A 23668-nucleotide genomic window follows, 5' to 3' on the forward strand; every position below is an offset into this window, starting at 1 on the left:
ATAAACAAGTTATTGATCCATTCTTGAAGAAGCTGCTGCACAGGCTTGAGGGTGGAGTTACAGATCGCAGTTGGTCTCATAAGAAATAGCCTTTGCACTAGTGGTGTGTGTCTTTCCCTCTCACACGATTCGAAGTGCATCACGATATTTGGTCCACAAATAAATTCATAATGATTCAAGTAACTTTTTGACACAAAAATACAGTCTGATTCTTTGACCAAAAGCGCTAAAATCTTGATATTTCTCATTCATATGACATTTAAAGCTATAAATAACTAGATATGTAGCATTACCTGCATTACTGCTAGTGTGAATGATGTAAGCTGAATGTGGCTGCTGAAGATGCTAGTGCTGATAACTGAAGATGCTTAACTTGATAGCCAAAAACTCTGAAACTGATAGCTGAAATTGTTGAAGCTGAGAGCTGAAAACGCTGAAGCTAAGATGTTGCTATAATATTAGCAAAATGCTAAATTATCCTACAAGACTGGGAAATGTCTAATTTACCCAAAACAGCGAGCATGTAGCTGAAATATTAAATGACATCCAAACAGCCTAAAAAACTGAAAAAAACCTAAATTAGCTAAAATATCGAGCATGCAGCTGAAATAGTAGCTAAACTTCAAAATAGCCCTAAAAACCCCAAAAAGCCTAATTTGGCCAAATCTAGCATGTAACAGAAATATTAGCTAAACTTTTTCAATGGAGCTTACAAAGTAGTAGTTGATTCAATAGCTTAAAAAATGAAGAGGTATGAAGCTGAAACATACGAGCAGCAGTCTCCTAAAAGAACTGAATATTTTAATAACTGGAAGAGCTAAAGAGTTGTGGACCTTCAAAAAAATGAAGAAAAATACAGTAATACTAAAGAAATAAAGAGAAACAGGAACCTGCTTTACAACATTCACACTGTAATGCTTGGTCTTTGACAGAGAAATGTATTCAGTTATTGACTTTGAAGAAGCAAATCTATGATTGCACGTCTTTTTGTTTGCATCACATGTACATAAAAAGGCAAAGATTGAAGAAAAAAAACGGAGAGAAACTACAGTTTGTCTGCTGGTTGTGTTATTGTCCAGTGCAGAGAAAGCACCGTTCTCCTGGATGGTGCATGACTCGTGCTTTATGGTTGCTCAGCTGATTGACCATCCATTCATCCAAATGGACATATTCCAGTTAAATCATTTCTGCAGGGATCCAGGACGTTCCAGTATTAAGTATTTTATTTTGAAATATAAAAATATATTTATGTGTCCATCAATAACAAGTAAATTATATAAAAGTTAAGTTTTGATGTAAAGCAAACAAAAGCTGACTCTATTTCCAGTCGTTTTTAGTGCCTGAGTGGTTTAAATTCTGAACTTTAATCTTTAACTAAATTGTCTGTTTTCTCCACAGTCTCCGTTGGACCCAGAATGGCTGTGAGGAAGATTGCCATCTTTCTTCTAGTCCTTTGTCTTTGTCTCGATGGAGGATCTGCCAAAGAAAAAGGAGCTAAAAAAGGAAAGAAGAAGGGGAAGCAAGTGTACTGTCCATCGTAAGTACTCTGTTCAAACACGGTGTACTGCAGGTGCGTTTCCTACTGTAAAAATACAACAAAAAGACAAGACAAGCGAGGCCAGCCCTCAATAAATTCAACCAAACTGATTCAGAAACAGTGGGAAAATACAGCCTCACTGTTTCCACAAGGATTTAGAAGTTAAATAGAAACCACAAGGGCTCATGCAGTTTTTACTCAGGAACATTTATCTGAGTTATAATGTTACAATAATGAGAATAAATAATGAACTGTGACATTGGAGAAACAAGAGTTTCCACGCACCGATCTGTAAATACTGCTCTGAAACAAGAGCCTCACTCCCTGCAGGAGATCAGCCATAAAACAGCAAGGTTGGAAATCATAGCTGAATTGGTTTCTGGCCAAATTGAAAAACATCATTTACGCAGAAGTTTTACATAAACAGTGGAGGAAGGATAAGGATGTGGAATGGTCAACAACCACATGACCGGAGTTCTTCATTGTCACCATGTCAATCATAAATTAATCACACAGACATCTGCCTGAATATATGAGCTAAACCTGAAAAACTAAAAATAATTATTTCATTACCAAACCTCAACCCAACATGACTGCCCTGGTGGGACATCAAGGGAGCAAACAATACCATCTGTCATAGAGTTTGTGCTCACAGTGGACAGTAGATATTCAGTTCCAAACTTTAATCACTTTCATTTATTTATATTTTTGGTTTCAATCTGTCACGCTTTCAGAGAGATACAGCGAAACTTTTTGCTATCCTGAAGGTGTGTCCGGTCCGCCTCAGTTCTGCCACTGCTGGGGGTGGAGTGGTGGTGGGGGGGTGTTGCGTCTTCTGCCCTGGCTGGTTTGAAACTTCCTGCAGGGTCTGGGAATATTTTTTAAGCAGTATTTTTGTCACAAGCATGTTTGTGAATGGATTTTATATATTTGGAAACTTTTGTCCTGATGATGAACATGGATCTAGACATGTGATTGGTCAACTCATGTGTTAATGATTTTTCATCTATACTCCATCTATACCCTGATTGACTGTTTATACCAAAGCGATTTTACTTTTCCTTTCCAATCACTACAGCCCTACAGTCCTGCAGTCCTACAGACCAACAGTCCTACAGCCCTACATCCCTACAGACCAACAGTCCTACAGCTATACAGACCTACAGTCCTACAGTCCTACAGCCATGCAGTCCTACAGTCCTACAGTCCTACAGTCCTGCAGTCCTACAGACCAACAGTCCTACAGCCCTACATCCCTACAGACCAACAGTCCTACAGCTATACAGACCTACAGTCGTACAGTCCTACAGCCATGCAGTCCTACAGTCCTACAGTCCTACAGTCTTACAGTCATACAGTCCTACAGTCCTACAGCCCAACAGTCCTACAGTCCTACAGCCCTTCAGACCAACAATCCTACAGTACTACAGCCCAACAGACCTACAGTCCTACAGCCCTACAGTCCTACAGCCCTACACTCCTACACTCCTACAGTCCAACAGTACTACAGCCCAACAGCCCAACAGTCCTACAGTCCTACAGCCCTGCAGTCCTACAGTCCTACAGCCCTACATCCGTACAGCCCTACAGTCCTAGAGCCCAGGACCGTGGAGATTCAGGTCTTGCTAGCACGCAGGTATACACAAACAACAAAATAAGATACATTTTGTCAAATGATAAACAAAACAAAGTGATGTCTTCTCTCATCATGACAAATGTAATCATTTTTAAGGATGCCAGCTGTTGCAGAGTTTGGGTTTGGGATAATCTCATTCAATCTCAGATAAGGATAAAGCACATTCTGGTGGAGTTACGCTATTTTTTTGGGCAAAATATTTCTGGACCAATGTTTTCAAAAAAACGTTGGGTCCTCAGCAACATCACTGTTGTTTTCTAGTGCTGTTTCTAATATTAGTACTGGAAATGAGAAGCTAATCCACAGTCCATTTTTATTTTAATCTCAAATGAGCAACCCTCTTCTGGTTCATTGAGACTTTGGCTTTACACAATGCAGTTTAAAGATATAGTTTTTTGATTGTGCGTGTTGTGCACTGGGCCAGGGTCTGCACTTATGAAGTCACACTGAGAATTTCTTCATTAATATTCTATGAAGTGAAGAGAGAGCTGACTCTAAAAAAAACCTTTTAATTTATCGGTCATTCTAGGTTGGCCTCACTTGAGTCTGGGATGATGAATGAGCAGATAATATGACAGACAAAAACTGTGGGAATGAGCTTTCATCTAAGATGGCCAGGCTTCTCCATGTGATACTGACTGTAGAACTCCTGCAGAGAAGCTCAGAGCAGTGGCTTATGTAGAGGAGTTGAGGTGGTTTGGACATCTGGCTGACATGTCTCTTTTTGGGTGCATCTAAAAGGGTGAGATCATGCCTCTGGCCTGCAGGGAGCAACTTAGAGTTCCTGTGGAAGAGCAGGACGTGGAGTACAGGAACAAGGACGTCTGAGCGTCTTTGCTGAAAGTGTCAGGACTCAAGCAGCTGTCCTCTATGTCATCATCTATGAGATCTTGCTATTAGCTGTGTACATGGTAGAAAAACTGTGGTAGTTCAAGGAGCTTGTGCTATATTGCTGCTGTCAGTGACATTGCCAGAGTTAAAGGGTTAAAGATCTACTTCGATAAAAATGGTCTTTTTGGTTTTTCTAGCATGTGTTTGTGGCATTTTGCTGACCATGGAGGACATTTATTAAAAAAATGAATTCATTATTTTCTCTTTATTTAAATTGTTGTGAATGGAATTGATATAAATTCAATTCATCTCACAGAGAAGTGATTTACAGAAACTCAAAGAAAAAACAGGTCACAATTCAAAACAAGTAGCAATACAACAATACAGCAACAAACAAATGAATAATACTTTTAATAGAATAGAATAGAAGCTGCCGACTCTGACGGTCGACATGTATAGATCAGCAGTCCCCCTGACTAGTTTTATATTTGGCCAAGAAGCCATCATGGAGAGATAAAAGAGACCCATGTGGATCTGGAGCCGCAGGTTGCAGAGGTCCTGGTCTGCGTCAACAGTCCCACCCTGTCACACTCTGGTCCAGAGTGTGACCGGCAGGTCCAAGGCAAAGGCAACAGACATACACTTTGTGTCTATGAAAAATACTTTTGTGTTTATTTAACAGCAGGCAACAGCCTCATTGAAGCCAACATTAGACACACCACCTATCCTCAAACACAGTGAACATGGCAATTTATAATACATGGCCCCTCCCCTGGACCAGGTTGTTCTACTTTGGGCTTAATGACTGACTTTTGGTCAGGCACTACAAAAGCCTGCCAAAAGCAGAGCTCGGGTACTTTGACCAGGAAATACAACTGAAAGGTAAGCAAACATAAGTCAGCAACAGAAAAAAAATCATTTAACATAATACATCCAAACCAAACACCCAAAATAATAAAGGAATTGAAACCTGTGTGCATATGTGTTTGTAGTGTCATCAGGGATCTTGCTTAGATGTTTTGCAGTAGAGTGTGTGCACCCACCCAACTGGCATTAGCTTGGTCCCTGAATGTATGTTGTGCATGTGTAAGTTCCTGTGTGGAGTTTCAGATGGGTGAAACTGCCACACACCCACAACTCAGAACTCCTGCCACTCTGCAGAAACTATGTCCTAGAAAAGGACAATTTTTGTTTTCAAGTTTTGTCTTAAAAACCGCATAATCATAATTAAAAAAACATTGAAAACACTTTTACAAAAGATCTAAAGATAACTGGATCCGGACGTTTGAACTTATCTTAGCCAGTGTGATGATAATCACCTCAGCTCTTTAAAATACAATTAGAGATGTTTTCAAGAGATGGCATTATCTTGAACCTAGATGTGTCAAGGTATTTCAGGTTTACAATAGATCACTTAGTTGAAACATCTCAAGTTCATTTGAAAACTAATGGATGTTGATTCCAACTTCTGATGAAATCTGTGGGCTATCCAGTTTGATGGAATATGTCCGGTTATAAAACAGAAGAATTCTCGGTGTGTGTCTTCATTGTAAACTTGTTTCTCAGGTGCCTTTGATTCTTCACCTTCTTATTTGGCAAAGTGGCTTTTTAAATAAGGAAAAACTATTTGATGTTTCTTCTGCACTGGAAAAAGCGCGAGCCAGCTTTGGGACACGATTGGAGTTTAATGCTGTGAATGTCTGTGTGTATCAAGGAAACCACTTGTTTCCAGTTAAGCTGTTGTGCTTGGGGTTGTATGAAATGTCTGTTAAACCAGACGGGGAAGGAGAGAGGTTTTGTGGGTGGGAACTGAGAGTTTCTCTTTGATCAGGGGAGCAGTTGAACATATACACACAGCACAGCATTCTCACAGAGCACTTCAACTCATCTTCAGTGCCCGATAAGGTTTACATAATGATATGTAAAGTGCTTTGAGGAGTGCTTTGACAGCAGAAATCTTTGCCACCCATGAAGAGGCTTTCTGTCTTTCCTGCCAGATTACTCCCCACTTCCTGTCCCCGTCTCACTGTTTTGTCGTCAGTCGAGCTCGGAAAATAAATCATTTTTAGGTGAATAACTCTGCTTATAATGGCAATTTTCAGCTGAAATGGTCTTTCCTTTTTCAGCTGTAATGGAAATCTTCATGTTAAAACTGAAAATAGAATTCAAGATTGTGTTCTCGTTCTGTTTATGTGAGAATGGACATTGCGTACACTTCTTTTACGGTCAGCTCAGATTATCTAGCTGTTTCTATTCGCTGTTACAACTTTTCTTCTTTTCATTTCTTTGCTCTTTGTATTCCATCCTGGTTTGTAATTTAAAAAAATGCACGTTTAAACAGTTGGTCATTTGAAATTACCATAAGCACCTCTGACTCCCTAAGTGTTAACTAAGATTGCTTTTACAAATGTTTATCAAATAAGCACAAATACTAGATTGATTGATCCTTAAGATCTTAAATTCTCCCCACTGTATTTTTCGCAGCGAGAGTATAGTGGTATGGGTCACAGTCCTCAATGCATACTTTTCTAAGAAGGCTCCAGTGTGACACAGAACATTCATTTGGCCATTTTGTCCTGAAATGGCCCTTCAGTGCCATCCTTGCCTCCCATTGTAGAGAAACACTTCAGAACATGTCCAAACACTCCAACATGAAGTGGGTGGTCCAGCTTCTAAGAGCTCAAGTGATGTTGTTGTTGCTTTCCCAGCATAAAGTTTAATGAGTGAGTCCACAGAGCAGCTAGAAGTGGCAGCTTTTTTGCATCTGCACTGGTCCTGTGAAGGAATTTGACCCTTTGACGTTCCCTCTCTATCTGCTTTGTTTGCAGGCAGCTGTCTTCAGAAGATCTGGCTCGAGTTCCTGCAAATTCAACCAGTAACATCTTGAACAGGTTACTGATCACTTATGATCCCAGAATAAGGCCCAACTTCAAGGGTGAGTCTTGTTCTGCTCTGTCTTAATTTACAGTTCTGACTTGGTGCCATGCTAATGAAATACATGAAGACCTGATGTTGCGACATACATGTGTGCAGCATCGATATGCAGTTGTTACATAAAACTCCAGTTCTTTAAGTAAACTTGCATTTTAAATAAAGGCTTTCTGTGTTCTTCTATTTTCTGCCTAATCTCAATCATTACACTAGTGATTAAAAGCAGATTATTGTCTTATGAAACATTGGAGTTTGTCCTCATACTAATATGATAGCCAATACTTGCATGATTTGATGAGGTCAGTAATCTCTTTTAAAAAAGAAAGAATTGAATTGATGATGAAAAGATTAAACTCAGTGAAATCCCTCCAAATCTTACTTCTTTTCATGATTTAATTTTAATAAAGCTTCCAATAAACACAAATCAAACATTGAGTGCATTTCTATTCTGTAGCCATCAAGAACATTAAAAATAAAAACAAAACTTCTGTGTAAAATTCAAAATAAAATGGAACAATTGGATTATCTCTAATAAGCAAGTGTGAATGCTGAGAAAATATATTGAACAGACGTGTTACAAAAAACGAAAATATTTAAGTGGTCAGTAAAATACATGTGTGAGAGCTGAGAGCTGAAGCTGTGCCCTGAAGAGGCTGAAACTGTCAAGTTACAGCTTTCTGATAAAATATCTGGAACATTTAAGCTCTACTAAATAAAATATATTATTATATAAACCCGATGTTAGTAGTGAAAGTAACCAGAATAATAAAGGTTAAACCAGTCAAAATCCAAAATACCAGATAGCAGAGCAATATTTAGTTTAGTTTTTTTTATTATTACTATTGATAGGAAACAATATAAGAAGACTCAGTTTGTAATTTAATATTTAAAAGAAAATGAAAAGTAAAGAAAAAAGTTGAAAATTAAATGTAAGAACATGTGCAGAAGAAAGTGTAACTTGGTTGAAGATGGCCTTACGTGCTAAAAAAGAAAACAAACTACTATCTGAAGATAAAATGCTAAAATCCTGTTGCTGGGCAGAGTTCTGAATATGTCCCTATTGCTTTTCCGCACTATGGGGTGGATTATGAGATGCAACGTCAATGAACTCGTAACGGAGGCCGCTTCCATTCAGCGCCCTTGATAAGCTGTGTGGTTCACACCAGCCGCGGAGCGCTGCCGAGAGCTGCTGAGCGCCACGGTCCTACGTGGAAGGCTTGCGCTGTGCAGCAAATCATTTCGACATCTGGTCTACTTTGTGAGTGAGCCGCGAGTGATCCATGTCAATTGTGGCAGGAAGTTATATCAAGATACATGAGAAAATCCGGTTCATTTTCAAATATAACCAATTTTTCACAATAAAACATAAAACAAATCCGATCATGTTTTTATATCTCAACAGACTGTAGAGATGAAAATAAACATACAATCACAACACGCACACAGAAAACCAAACAGGAGCTTGGCGTTTAAACACTAGACTTATTGGCAGCAAAAGAGCTAAAATATGCTGATTTTACATGCTAAAAATCTTCAGAAACAGCAGAAAATGTATCTGAGCCTGACTGGATGCTGCTCTTGTTTATGAACTAAAGTTAAAAAAATCATTTAAAGTTTCTAAAAAGTTTAAGTCTTGGTTACATTCTTCACTTTTCAGAGCTCATACAGCAAAGGAAGATTTTGTCTAACAAGTGAAGCCAGAACATTATCAGTGGAGACTGACTGTGTCTCTGCCTGGCTTTGGTGTGTCTGCAGACCATTTTCATCCTCTGGTTCCCTCAGTGGGAGCTGCACTTGTGTTTGAAGTGATCAGGCTGACTCCCTCCCTGACCGACTGTAACTGGTCCAGCAGCCAAACATCTGCTCTTCATTTCAGGGTGGGCTGTGAGCTCCCTGTCCATTAACATCCATGTCATAATCTCCAGAAGAACAGCTCAACTGCACAGCCTGCATGCATTTCCCCGGGCCTCTAAAACGAGGAGTGATGCAGAAACTGCTCCTGAATAGTTCTGGTTCTGGATCCAGTTGTTGTCATTGAAGCAAAAAAGAATTGAGCCCCCACAATGGGTGCATTAGCCAAATGAATTTTGTGGAAGCTGCAGTTTTTTCCAGCAGCAAGAGAGTCCTGGAGACATCTAAACATGATTCACTCTGTGTTGCTTGTCAGCATCTACACTCATGATCAATAAGAAAATCAATTAAAGAATGAGATAGAATTCAGTATTTGTGCCTGCAGGAACTTCACTGGTCATCTCAGAGCAGCTTTGAGTCAAAGATTCACTTCTTTTCCTTTCTCTGAATGCAGGAATACCTGTGGAGGACAGAGTGAACATTTTCATCAACAGCTTCGGCTCAATCCAGGAAACCACCATGGTGAGAAGCTGCTCCATCCTCCTGCAGCATGACCTCCAACAATCATCCTGTCAATCCGAAAACCGCCGAACTGTTCAGAGGACCGATGCTGAGGGTCTCCTAGAGGCCATCGGAACAAATGAATCATTATGAACATTATGTAGTTATTATGCTTCATTTATCAGAGGAATAATTACTGATGGAGATGCGTGGTCTGAATGACAATTAAGCGATTCTTAGTCACTCATGAAACGAAAGCTTTACAGCTGAAAGAAAAGCAAAGATTTTTGAAGAAATGTGTGTAAAAACGAGCAGATGAGTTCAGGCAGCAGGGAGCGTCTGCATCATTTCAACATGTTTGTTCAGCTTCAGGGAGGAGAGGAGCTTTAAAAACACTTCTGTGCATCTGCTGGTGAACATGCACATCATCACGCAGGAGTGAGAAGAGGAGAAGCTTCTGGAAACATGAGAGCAGCTCTGCCCCGTCCTTTGAAATCAGCAGAAAATGGGGGCTCCTCGTCTAAAACAACCCCTCCTCGATCACTTTCATTCTGATCAGTTTCAGCATAAGGAGCAGGGACAGCCATAGTTAGACTGGAGTTAGAAAAATCAGCCAAACACCCACATCTTACATACCAAGAAAGAAAAAAGAGAGAAAAATGTGAATAATTGAAGACAGAGACAAAGAGTGAGTCATAAGAGAAAAAAAACAGACTGACAAGGACAAAAAAACCTTAGAGGAAAAGAGAAGGCTGAGAAGAACAAAACCACACTAAAGAGAATGGAAAAAAGAGAAAAAATAGCAATCAGATCCCAAAAGACAGCGTCTCTTTTCTCTATAGATGCTCTGAAAGCAATGGAAGTTAAAAATGTACGAGGAGGAGGAGGAAGAAACAACAGCTGGTCACCTTTTTCCCTCCATCTATCACTCTTTAGGGTGTCTGCTTCCAAGAACCCTCCCTCCATCATTTACACCTCCCTCAGCCGAACACCACCTTTCCTCTGCAGTATTTAATTCACTTATTTTCATTTTATGATTGGACACCTCAGTAATTGATGTTGTGAGCTGTAATAACCTGCAGTCGTGTGTTCTTTGACCGGTTCTCAGCTGGAGTTTTCCTTGACGATTACAGCAGCGGCTGTGCTAAATCTCTCAGAGATCGAATGCGGCTCTGGCAGCTTGATGGGGAGCCAGGAGGAAGATATATGTCCTTGTCTGCTTTTCAGAAAAGGCAAGCGTGTGGGAATTGGCCCGAGTCTCTAGGAGACAGAGAGCCCAGCAGAGGCTGCTTGTGTGAGCTCTAAAATGAGGATAGGCACAAAGGACAGCTGGCCTTCCTAAATTAGACATCAACTACAGGAAAACAGGTTTCCCCCCCTCCCTGAAAGGTTAATGCATAATATGAGCAGCTGCTGAGTTTCCAACCCTGCTGTGAGAAGCACGTGAAAACGTTCAGAAAGTGGAGGCCTTAGTAATATGTAGAATCAAATAAACCATTTCTCTCAGGTCTGCATTGAATCGGGATGTTTGGAACGTATTTAGAATATTCTGCTGGGATTTAGCAAAGCATTTAGTTTCTTTTAGAAGCAGGAAAGGTGCATCAGTCTTCATGATGATAGATCAGGGTTTGGTTTTTCCTGAGATATAAATATCCTACTTTTAGTTGCATTGTGCTGTTGGGGATTTTAGGTCACATTTGACATGCAACACTGCAGACTAAACAAGATGCAAAACAAAGCATTTTTCAAAACATGGGAAATGCCACCAAGAACACCATCATATTGCAAACTGTAATCCATTAAAACCACTATGTGATGAATGAGTGTGGCCTTTCAGAAATGAAGGCAGGGTCCTCCTTAACTCCCTTTGAAGATTAAATGTAAGAAGTTTGAAGATAAATGAGGGAAATGTATTCAGGAAAGGAGAAACAATTCAGGATCTTAACAGATTGACAAGAGGTTGTGAGTTACCTGCAGTCAGGTGCAAACTGTGGGCAATTCCCCCAAAAGCTCAGTGACATTCTCTGCAAACATTTGACCTGCTCCTCCACGTCTGCTGCCCTTCAGGCTGAAGCAGTGAAGCAGTGAAACTGGTCATTTCAGAAATGCTCTCTGCTTTTGCTTAAGCCGTTATTTTTTCATCTATCCTCAACCATTTCACACACTGGACTTTGGTTTACCTGAGTTTGTGCTGTTGAACCTCACAGGACTACAGGGTCAACATCTTCCTGCGTCAGCGCTGGAACGATCCCCGGCTGAAGCTGCCAGACGACTTCAAGTCCGACTCCCTTACTGTCGACCCCAAAATGTTCAAGTGTCTCTGGAAGCCTGACCTGTTCTTCGCTAACGAGAAGAGTGCTAACTTTCATGACGTCACGCAGGAAAACATCCTTCTCTTCATCTTCCGCAATGGAGATGTCCTAATCAGTATGAGGTAATCATTTTACCTTCACTTTGTTTGCATTTTTTCATATGTTTGTCAAATCTTAAATTTAGTAGAATGGTGCATAAATGGTGCTGAAATGTGCTAACGTGTAAGAAAAAGTGTAGAAACAATTTAACCCTTTCTCACTGAGAATATATACAAGCTCTTTACCTACCGTAGATCTTTTACCATTTACATAATTATCCATGAATCAACTGATTCTGACAGAGACAAAAGCTCATTGCTGTTTTGGGTTTGCATCAATATAAAACACATTCAAACAGAAAGTGTTGCATGATGGTGCAACTCCAATCTTTTCCATTTCAGAATCTGCTGGAACTTTGTTCGTTTTTGAAACGTTGTTGTCTGGCTGAGGTTGTTCCTCAGAATCTTTGCTCCATCTTGAAGACAGAACACCTTTATGACATCATGACNNNNCTGGCGACCTGTCCAGGGTGAACCCCGCCTTCGCCCATCAGCAGCCGGGATAGGCTCCGGCACCCCCGCGACCCCGAAAGGGAAGAGGCGGACAAGAAGATGGATGGATGGATGGATGGATGGATAATTATCGATGAATCAACTGATTCTGACGCAGACAAAAGCTCATTGCTGTTTTGGCTTTGCATCAATATAAAACACATTCCAACAGAAAGTGTTGCATGATGGTGCAACGCCGTTCTTTTCCATTTCAGAATCTGCTGGAACTTTGTTAGTTTTTGAAACGTTGTTGTCTGGCTGAGGTTGTTCCTCAGAATCTTTGCTCCATCTTGAAGACAGAACACCTTTATGACATCATGACTCTGAGAGCACAAACGTTTCCCACAAACGGTTGAAGACTTAAAGTGTGTCAAAGAACAGTTATTTAGGTGTTGCCAGTGACTTCTCTGGTGTTAAAAGGTTAATAAACAAATTACGTTTGTTTTTCCAGAAACAACTGTTTACATTTCTTTGTAGCAGTTTCTTAGCATCATGATCCTTTTCTAAACCCAAACAGAACAACTCACTGAAGACTGCAGTGACTGAGAGTGATGCTTGAAGCTCAGCACTTTTCTGACAGAAAAGCAGCGTCTGAGTGAAGAACCAGAGTCAGAACATTAGAAGAACACACTGACTGAAGAGTTTGATTGAAAACAAAAGTGTAATGTTGTCCTGTAGGGACTGCAGGCAGTTTGGATGCGTCAAAAGATTCAGAAAAAGAAGTTCAGAATAAAAGAAGGCCTCGCCGAACTGACTGAAGAAAAACCAACAGGTTCTCTTCTCCCGAGAAACAAAAACAACTCACAGATTAAACTAAGAAATACTTCCAGTTCCTCCTTCATCCAGGCTCTAAAGAAAGCGGAATGAGAACCCTTTCAGATGTTCTTCCTCTGTAGCATTTAGTTATTTATTTGATCGTTTGGTTTTCCAAAAAACTAAATTTAAATGTTAGTGTGCATGTATGTAAATGTTTGCATTTAGGAGTGTTTATGTACATGTTTCTTAATGTGAGATTCACACTTTAGACTTTCTCTGGTATTAGCTACATATCACTGGACTGAAGTCCAGAATCTCTACGACCAACAATAAAACATAGAAAACTTAACATCAGTCAAAAGTTGGTTTCTGATTGGTTAAGAGCCTAAGATCATCTCAAAAACAAGAACCACTGTTACATTAAAACAAAGCAAACTTCAAGAAGAAATTCCTGGATTTAAACTGTCTTTGGTCATGAGTGCTACCCAGAGGCCAAGCTGGATCATTTTGTGGTGGGTGGGAGTAAAAGGTGGGCAGAACAGAAGAGTTTAAATGAAAGAATCAAAGAGACATATTTCAATTAGTTTTGTTATTGTTATCAACATATGATAATTTAAGAATATTGTTTTTTGTTATTTCTGCAATGCTTAAAACATTCATATTGATGATTTCTTCATCTTTATCAATAATAATTCTAATATTGACTCCATAAATGGAGGGGCTTTTTTTATTTTGCATGGACTGTTGCATGCCCCCCTGTAGCTCCGCCCTTAATGCTGGAATACCTGAACCTGAAAGTCCACAAATGCGTTTAAAGACATTTTACCTGCTCAGGTAATCAGATTAATGCTTGGTTCTGTCAGTGGTCCCCTGAAGATAATCTAACTGTCATTCCAAGAGAACAGCAAAGGTGGACTCTGTGCGGTTATGATGGGCAGTTTTGTCCACTAATAGGGTTTTTGACTCTTAATCCATAAGACTGTACCAAAGCATTAGGTAAATAAGTCTTACCTCCAAAGGGACTGGTGGAACCACCGTTTTTTGTTCGGTTCTCTCATTTCCGTGGATAATCTGCAACATGAGCCTGGAATTCTCTGTGAAAGTGTTTTGTTTATCCACAGCAAATCCAGTTCACTCTCTGGAAAGAGGCTGCAGTAATCTTTGAAATCTGTGAGTTCTCAAGTTTACACCAGTGGTTCTGCAAACAAAGCTTTTGTGGGACAATACTCGACTAAACGAGGAGGAACAACAACATCTAAAAGTACACAGAGTAAAATAAAGTGTGTGTGTGTGTTTTAAGGTTGTCCGTCACTCTCTCCTGTCCTCTGGATCTGACCTTGTTTCCAATGGACACACAGAGGTGCAAAATGCAACTGGAAAGCTGTGAGTTTTGTCTGGCACTATTCCACCTTTAGGAACTTTACCAGTTTACACCACTGCTGCTAGTTACGGTTTCAAAGATGGAGCATTTTTGTAGTTTTGATCAAACAGCTAAAATTGTCACTCCCAAGTCGTCACATATTGACGTTTTATGTTTTTTGGAAAGTAACAAGTTTTTGAATGTACGGGCTATTCCCATTAAATCATAGTGCAGAGTGCACCGCTACCCAAACCAGATACCAGTACCCCAACTCGACAGCGGACAAGATGCGGTGACACAAACTAGTACGAGGTTAAGTTTAGGGTACCGGTACTGGGTTAGGATACCGATCCTGCAGCCCAGTCTCAGTAAAATGCGTACATATGCCACGATTTGGGAAATACTGTGTATAATATACGCCAAAACCGGTTTTTGCGTGCATATAATACGCGTGGTCCTAAACGTGTTAAAGTCTGTTTTCCACGATTGACACGTCCTCTGGTGGAGGCGTGAGCATCACAGACAGCCCCACAAACGAACAATTTCCTAACCATAACCGTAATCCTAACCTTAACCAGGAACAACGTCATTTAGAAAAGAGCTGGAGGATTTCTGACCACGTGATCAAAGCGAAACCTAAAAAGCCGTGTATATTGTACGCCGGCGCAACCTATTCTCTACCATTGCGTATCATATGCACGCAAAAAGCGTGTTTGGCGTATATTATACACGGTATTTCAGAGTGCAAAGTCGTGGCATATGTACGCATTTTACTGAGAGTGTGTTGGATCCTGAATGTGTCCCGAGGACCAGTGCTCATGCGGTACTGCATCCGATACTGCGTCCCGAGGGTTCACGGGCCCTTTTTTTTTTTTTTTTTTTTTTTTTACGAACTGCCATCACGTCAAAAGATGACAGGGTGGGGCCACCCATACGTGACACGGAAGGGGCAATAACCAACGTCAATGTGTGACGATTTGGGAATGAGAATGCGTCACCTATTCTGCATAATTCACATAAAAGTCAATTCTTGTTTATGTTGTGTGACCTTTCTGTCCCGTGTCTTTACCTGCCTTCTCAGTCGGATACACCACGGATGACCTGCAGTTTATGTGGCAGACAGGAGATCCTGTGCAAATGGACGCTATCGCTCTGCCGCAGTTTGATATCAGACAAGAAGATATCGATTATGGAAATTGCACTAAGTTCTATGAGGGAACAGGTGAGTCTGACACAGAGATTGTCACAAACGGGAAGACAGCTGGCTCCACGTGCAGCAGTTTTATTAGTTCAGACAGGAATGAAGCACAGCTAGAATCAACGAAGTTGAGTCAGGGTCAGATAGGCAGAGGTCAATCACTAGCATGTGGTTGTCCAAGAGGAGACTAGAGTAATCAGAGTCTAAGCAAGGGTCAAGGCAGGCGGTAGGTAATCAGAGATAATGCAGGGACAGAAATTCAAGATCAGCTTCAGAATAAAACCCTCAGTAATGCAGGCAGGGAAGCACAAACAATATTTTGTACAGAGTGAGGGTCTGTGAGCTGCTGAAGAAGCAGATGGGTGATTTCTGATTGGAGTCAGGTGAGTTAGTATTCTGGAGACTGCTCCCGCCAGTGACCAGAGGGGGAGACAGAGCTCTGACTCCTGACAGTGATTCATTATTTTAGATTATACCAGCATAGTAAGGCTGATGTGGTCCTCACCAGCTCTTGGTGTTTAGTAAATAAGATTTGGTAAAATCTGGAATTGGTTCGTTATGTTGCAGAGTTTGTACTTCAACAGTTCATGACATGGGACACAGTCTATATCAGGGGTGTCCAACGTCAGTCCTCCAGGGATGACATCCTGCTGGTTTACCAGCAGAAAACCTGCTGATTACCTGAATCAGGTGTGTTTGGCCAATAAGGAGCTTCAATGGCAGGATGGTTGGAAAACATGTATGACACTGGCCCTCGAGGACTGACTTTGGACACCCCTGATCAGTTACTTAATAAGTTAATATTTAAATCAAGTTAACAGAATTTGAAATTTTAGAAATATCACTCGATCATGATCACTCTTTTTGTCTTTCAAAATACATTCTCAGTCATTCCACTTCAGCCAGTATTATGGAATTGCAATACAACGAATAATACAAAAAGTCTTGTTGCCTGTTTTCCTGAAGGAGAAACCCAGCAGAGTTGTACACAGAGAAAAAACAAAAAATGCTCTTAGAAATAAATACGTTTGTTGGGTTTTAAATTTAATGGAACATTCAAATTTCTAGTTGTAAAATGTGAGGACCAGCTCTCCAGTTGAGGATTTGTATTTCTGAGTCCCTGAAACAGGTAAAAAAAAAAAAAAACATGTTCTGTTTGTATTTACATCGTATCTCATCCAGGAAGTAAAAAATAGGCATAATCTAAAGCAGAGTGAGCCAGCTGATGGTAATGCTTTACAAAGTCTCCTGTGCTTTGATACTTATAGAGCGTGGGTGGAGTTCCTCAGGGTACAGCTCCTCAAAGCAATTAGTTGTTTAACAAATGCTTTACATCTTTCTGCAGCCCAGTCCAGCAAACTCTGCAGCTGTTTAGAGCTCCTGGATGCAGTCAACTTTCCAACAATGAAAGACATTGTCATTGACTTTGATAGCAAGAAAAGAGTGAGGACAACTGTAAAGCTGCTGTCTAGAGGAATAAAACACAAATGTTAGCTTTATCAACATTGGTGTCCTAACGAGCTCAAACCTGATTTTCATTATGCCTACACTAATGAGATTTTCAATCAAATAGTAAAATTCAGAGATCTCATGTCTAGATTTAGAGAAGCTGACTGATCTTTATCTCCAGCAAGATGGACTGTTGTAAAAGTTTTTCTCTCCTCTTCCAAAAAAGACTGGTAGGAAGCAGAAGGGTGCTGACAGATTTTTAACTACAACCAGAAGACCTGACCACATCACTCCTGAAGATCATTATACCAGTTAGATATAGAATTGGTCCTACAGTATTGCTGCTGGTCTAGTAATCACTTAGTTGACCAGTATGGTGAGGGACCACAGCACCTGTCACATCACATTGTAGTTTAGAAAACCCAGTAGGTCTGAGATCTGCAGGAATTAATCAATTGGTAGAACTTGAGGTCGGAAGGAACCCGGCTGCAGCTGCTGACTGCTGCTCTGCTGCTCGCAAAGGGAATCAGCTCCTGATAAACTCAGGATCCCAACTTCATCAATGTTTAAGTCAAAACATATACTTTTTCTTTCCCCATAGCTTTGTTCCACGTTCCACACAAGCTACACCACACCTGATACACTTGAAGTTTCAGTTCTTCCATTTTTGTAAAATTGTTTTGTTTTAATCTTCACACAACTATGTGGTTTCTGAAAAATTATTTCCAAATGCCTTTTTTATAAGCAATGGTAAATAAATGAAGATCCTTTCATGGATGGATGGATGGATGGATGGATGGATGATGGATGGATGGATGATGGATGGATGGATGGATGGATAGATGGATGGATGGAGGATGGAAGGATGAAAGGATGGAAGGATAGAATGAAGGAAGGATGCATGAAAGGATGGATTGATGGATGGATGGATGGAAGGATGAAAGGATGGAATGAAGGACGGAAGGATGGATGGATGGATGGATGACGGAAGGATGGATGGATGGATGGATGGATAGATGGATGGATGGATGGATGGATGGAGGATGGAAGGATGGAGGATCGATGGATGGATGGATAGATATATTCCTTAAATCAAATGTGATTGTTCAGTTTTTTTTATAAACTTTTGATGGTGACAAACAAATGCTGAGATAAAATCCATTGAAATGCTTTATCTGTGAGTACAAAAAAAGGCTGAATCTTAGTGGTATAAATTTGCGTTCCCATCTTTTAAAAGCATGGTTTGATTAACCAAATTTGAACCAGCTTAATAAACTCTTGTACGTTTAATTACTGTATAGTTGTGTATTACTGTATAACCACTCACATTTCTATTGAGGGGACACTGCACTACACTCAACAGAGTTCTCACACAGAACAGGCCTTTTCTCCCTGTAATCTCTGGAATAATCAAACAAGCAAAAATCAATTCGGTTTTGAGCTGTAAGCACAGTCAGACCTTTGTAGGTGCAAAATGACATTCACAAACGATTGAAAAATCCCTTATCAGCCGCAGAGCTGGGATGACCTCATTGCTCTTCTGAGGTGGAAAACTGATGGCGATGAGTCAGGCTTTTAAGTGGTTTCCATGGTTACCAAGCCAGACACAAAGATCACCTCTGTGCAGCATTGGATGGAGCCTGCTTTAGGGCTTAGAGTTTCTCTATCCTGTGTAAAGCTCAAGAGACCCCGGGCCACTGAAGTATTGCCTAAGAGATCCACCCTGCAAACCCATGGCTCCACTGCACTGACTAATGAGTCGAAGTTCAGACGTGTGTAGAGCTTTTTCTCTGCTGCTAGTTGTGCAGGACATGTCTACTGCGTTAACTTTGTTTATAAGGGGATATTTGAGGAACTAGCAAGCAGGTTGGAAGGGGCAGTGGAAGGTTCCAGCTGTGATTAAAGAGTGTCATCAAGAATAAAAGGAAAGGTGTAGAAGACTGTGATGAGAGCAGCCATGCTGCTGGGTTAGAGACTGATGCAGAGACAGGAGGCAGAGATGGAGGTAGCAGAGATGAAGATACTGAAGTTCTCTTTGGGAGAGACCAGGATGGATCAGGAATGAATTTATCAGAGATCATGGTAGGTGTTCTGGATATAAATGCAGGGAAGCAGATGAAGAACAATGATGATGGTGGAACAATGATTATGTTGTTAATGTTGGAGCTATCAGCCTCCATTGACTCCAAGTGAGTTTTAGTTTTCATTTTACAATTATTTTAATCCCATGATCTTATTCTCACTGAACTGCCTTTAGATATATTCCCCAAGTCTGGACCGGCTCTAAAGGGGATGATACTCTCACATCCGTCTCCTCCGTCTCATCTCTTTAAACTCAATCAAGGAGCTTTGGGAAGCTGAACTGGGAAAGGAGACACCTGAGGAAATTTGGGAGATGGCCATCAAGAATGTGCATAAATATTCAATTTGTGTAAAACACGTGCTGACCCAATGTAAATTATCAATTGAACACATCTGACTAAGGTCAGGCTTGCAAAAATGTACAAAGATATAGAGCCAACTAGTGACAGATACCATCAAACCCCAACGAATCACACCCACGTCCGGGTCTTGTCTAACCTTATACTCCTTTTGAAGGGATAATTTTGCATCTCTGTCTCAGATCCCACACAAAACGATCAAGCCCAATCCTTTCACTCCCATTTGGTACTCCACCATCCATGGTTCCATCTCCCTCCTCAGTTGTAGCTGTCATAGTGTTTTTCACTTTGTTGGCAGGGCGTCTATTTCTATTGAGATGGAAATCTGCCACTGTCCCCTCTCATACACCCCAGAACAAGGAGATCCTAAATTAGGTGAAGCTTGAGAGGATAAGATAAACTCTGGAATGATCAATTGGGGAGTTTCACAGGATATGGGAGCCATTCCTTACTGTGTTATGAAGTTGAACATTCTGTTTCTTGAAGAGTGACTCTTCTTTTGTGGTTTAAGCGTGGGGTTGATTTCACAGCATTAGCATTATTTAACATGTATTTTTTTTTTTTTTTTGTTTCTCAACTATTAGTTCTTATCATGTGTCATCTAGATCAGTTGTCATTACTGTTTTGCACTTGGTCTTTGTCATGTGTGTTGAATTAGAAAAAAAACAATTAAAAGATTTTTGTCATTTTTCACAGAATTTTCTCACAGAAACCACCATTCAATTGTTTTCTTTTTTTAGGTTGCACTCAAGAAAGAAAGAAAGCAAGTGTTTAGAGATTGTTTATTAAAATGTTGTCAATCTTTTTTCAGGGTACTACACCTGTGTGGAGGTCATTTTCACTCTACGCCGTCAGGTCGGCTTCTACATGATGGGTGTTTATGCCCCCACGCTGCTCATTGTGGTTCTTTCCTGGTTGTCTTTCTGGATCAACCCTGATGCAAGTGCTGCCAGGGTTCCTCTGGGTAAGAATCCCTTCATGAACTCCTGGTACTCCATTATCGTTTGTGTGAAAAATAGACTCAGACTGATTTCTGCACAAGTGTCTGCTAGAAGAGACAGAAAGAATAGAGTTTGCTGTGTTTTGGGTTCCCTCTCATCTCCACCCTGCTCTCATCAGTCACTGTAACATCAAGAACTTTTTCTGTCATGTCCAGATGTTCTGAGATTTAAATAGATTGCAGGATCAAAAATCAGCCCAGTGCAGTATCAATTATTTTTATTTTTCAGGAAATGTACAATTAGTTTTCATTAAATGTAGCTACGAGGGGGCCCAAGCCAGGGTCTCATTGTGTCGGTCCCAAGCCCGGATAAATACAGAGGGTTGTGTCAGGAAGGGCATCCGACGTAAAATCTTGCCAAATCAAATATGCAAATCAGACCTACGAAATCCATACCGGATCGGTCGAGGCCCAGGTTAACAACGACCGCCATCGGTGCTGTTCACCGACAGGGTGGAGATGGAAATTGGACTACTGTTGGTGGAAGAAGGAGAGGAGGAAGGCGGGTTCGTAGGGAGAGAGAGAAGAGGAAAGTCACTAGTGTTGGACTGAGAGTTGAGACTTTGAATATCAAAAAGCAAAAAGTGAATTTCCATGTTAAGCTGTTTGACTGGATTGAATAAGGTTTAAGCTTGATCTGTCTTGTCTGGATTAATAAACTTTAAATTAATAAAACATAAAGCTATAGATTGTACTTTTAATTGGATTTGTGTGTTTTTCTATGAATGCATTTAGACTGGAAGGATTTGGTTCACTTAAAGGGAACCAGTTTGTTTTCCCCAATAATTAAATGGGATTCATTTTGGCTTTTTTTCTTGGTTGTTTATTTGGCGAAGCAGCAGTTAACAGAGGCCAACAAGTTTGAAATAAAAGAAGAGAAATAAATAAAACAAAGAAAGAAAATATAAATAAATATAACGACAAAAAAATAGACAAATTTGACCCTTGTGGAGTCTCCAGGGTTAACTGCTGACCTCACTTATGAGCTGATTGTACAAATGTGGACAAAATAGGCTAAAAGGACAAAAAACAAAAGCAGTGGAGTGCAGAAACGTTTCAGCCCTTAAAAATTGTACGTCTTGTTTGTGACACACCTTGTTTTGGAAATGATTACATGCTGTTGCAGAAGTAAATGTTTTAGGTGGGCAAGGTGGTGTTAATGAGAGGACCAATCTTTGGGGAAAAGCCTCACTTGATCACCATTAAGCCAAATATTAAAGGTTTTTCCAAAGCAGAAGAGAACCGTGGCTGGCCTAATGAAGACAAAGCTGTGTTACTTGAGTCCCTAAGGAGGCATGAAGAAGTGCTGCGGCTTGGCTCAGGCTGGAAGAATGTTGTGTTTACCTTAATTCAATCAATAAGTTTAACACACTCTTTAAAAGGTTAAAAAAGAAAAAGATCTTTAGCCTGATAGTTTTCTTATCTGAAAACATGTTTATTATCATCCTCTTTAAAGTGGGATCAGGAGAATCTGTCAATCAATCCTTTTCAATGTTGGTAATGGGGCCAGCTGATAACATATATTTTTATTAAAATGTGGATTAGCAAGATGTTTAAAAAGGTATCAGAGCAAGAATGGTTATTCTGACTAATAGAATGTTTATTTTGCTATAGAAATCTATGGGGGTTTGGCTTCTTGGAGCCAATAGGTAATTCCTATTTCAAATATAATGAGGGAGGGGCCACTCAGTCCAGCCCTCTTATACAGTCAATGGGCTATCCAGTTACACTCCTCTCATTTCCTTCTGTCTCTCCATCTCCATACCATTCATTCCATCATCATTTGGAACGCTCATCAACGTCCTGACAACACTCCTGTCTGCTTGCGTTGCAGTTTTCAGGTTTGTGATTGTGTGTTCTCAAAACATGTGTTTTTGTGAAGACTCTGTTTCAAATATGAACAAATGTAAAGATGACTGGAGACTTTTTTTCCCCTCTCTTCTGCGATGGGATCATCGTGTCTCCCAGAGTGTGTCTTGGTGACACAACCCTTCATTTTTATTCTTATTGTTCTTTAACAAAAAGTGTCCGTGCTGTTTACGTCCATCAGATATGGAGGAGACAGTTGGAAATCCTAAACCTCGAATACAATCTTTTCAGATGAATGAACTTCCTTTAAGTATATTTATAGTCCTCTGGACTATTAATGGTTTTTCATTATAAAGACATGGCTATAAACCGCAATGTTGATTTGGACACCCGCCTATGTGTAGCTTTAATTTTCCCATTCAGCAGACATCTCCGGCCATGGATACTGGAGATTAGAGCAGTTTAAATGTATTCCCTAAAATAAGGCCAACTGAGCTCCCAGCAGCAGTCGATGACCAGATTATTACTCTTAATTGTGACAACTTTCTCTTTTTTTCCTTCTTCTTTTTGATGTATGTGATAAATTCAGTCACAGAAGATGAAATATTTCATTTAACTGGTTGGCATTGTAGCATTATGAGTCCATCAGAAAGTAAAAGAAGCTGCCCACCAGACTTGGTTGATCTGATGTTTCATAATGGTTTTCCTCCAACTCTGATCAGACAAAACCTTTGGAGAAAGAGCAAATTGTCTTCAGTAACTAAAGATAGGGCTGCACAGTGGCGCAGTGGTTAGCGCTCTTGCCTCACAGCGAGAAGGCCCCGGTTCGACTCCCGGCTGGGACCTTTCTGTGTGGAGTTTGCATGTTCTCCCCGTGCATGCGTGGGTTTTCACCGGGGACTCCGGCTTCCTCCCACCGTCCAAAAACATGCTTCATAGGTTGATTGGTGACTCTAAATTGCCCCTAGGTGTGAATGGGTGTGTGATTGAGGCCCTGTGACAGACTGGAGACCTGTCCAGGGTGAACCCTGCCTTCAACCCATCAGCAGCCGGGTTAGGCTCCAGCAACCCTGAAAGGGCAAAAGTGGCCTAGATGAATGAATGAATGAATAACTAAAGAAATACCAAGTCCAGTTGACCTTTTTTTAGTTTTTATCTTCTTCTTCAATGGAATCAACCTGGATGTATAAGATTCTACTCAGAATTAAAAAAAAGGTCTATTTGGAACACTAAAATGTCATCAGAACATTGACATTTTTAATAATCAACTCTGTTTTGTATCAAGTTTAAAACACTTCTCTATAAAAGAATTAAAAGATGATTTAAAGTATCTCATTAAATTGTATGTAATTTTTTTTTTCTTTTAGAATTGGACAAAATGTTGGCTTGAACTCTTTTCTCTTTGTTTGAGTAGAATGATACTTTATTATTTGTTCCAAACATTTTTCTGTTTTACTTATCTAAAT

General features: G+C 40.3%; 1 protein-coding gene across 2 annotated transcripts in view; it reads left to right on the forward strand.

Moving 5' to 3' along the window:
- The window catches only part of glrbb (glycine receptor, beta b), a 37018-nt gene that overhangs the window by 3352 nt on the left and 9998 nt on the right, over positions 1–23668 (forward strand). The window contains exons 2-8 of one of the 2 annotated variants that reach the window (XM_024262596.2): positions 1399–1537; positions 6833–6939; positions 9241–9308; positions 11495–11721; positions 14246–14328; positions 15387–15527; positions 20205–20357. In XM_024262596.2, coding sequence (XP_024118364.1) covers positions 1416–1537; positions 6833–6939; positions 9241–9308; positions 11495–11721; positions 14246–14328; positions 15387–15527; positions 20205–20357 — 901 coding nt within the window. In that variant the 5' untranslated portion in view covers positions 1399–1415. Of the gene's footprint in view, positions 1–1398; positions 1538–4807; positions 4887–6832; positions 6940–9240; positions 9309–11494; positions 11722–14245; positions 14329–15386; positions 15528–20204; positions 20358–23668 lie in introns of those variants that run through there. The other variant, XM_036213956.1, reaches the window with a different exon arrangement.

The sequence above is a fragment of the Oryzias melastigma genome, linkage group LG10 (assembly GCF_002922805.2).
Source record: "Oryzias melastigma strain HK-1 linkage group LG10, ASM292280v2, whole genome shotgun sequence".
Lineage (NCBI taxonomy): Eukaryota > Metazoa > Chordata > Actinopteri > Beloniformes > Adrianichthyidae > Oryzias > Oryzias melastigma.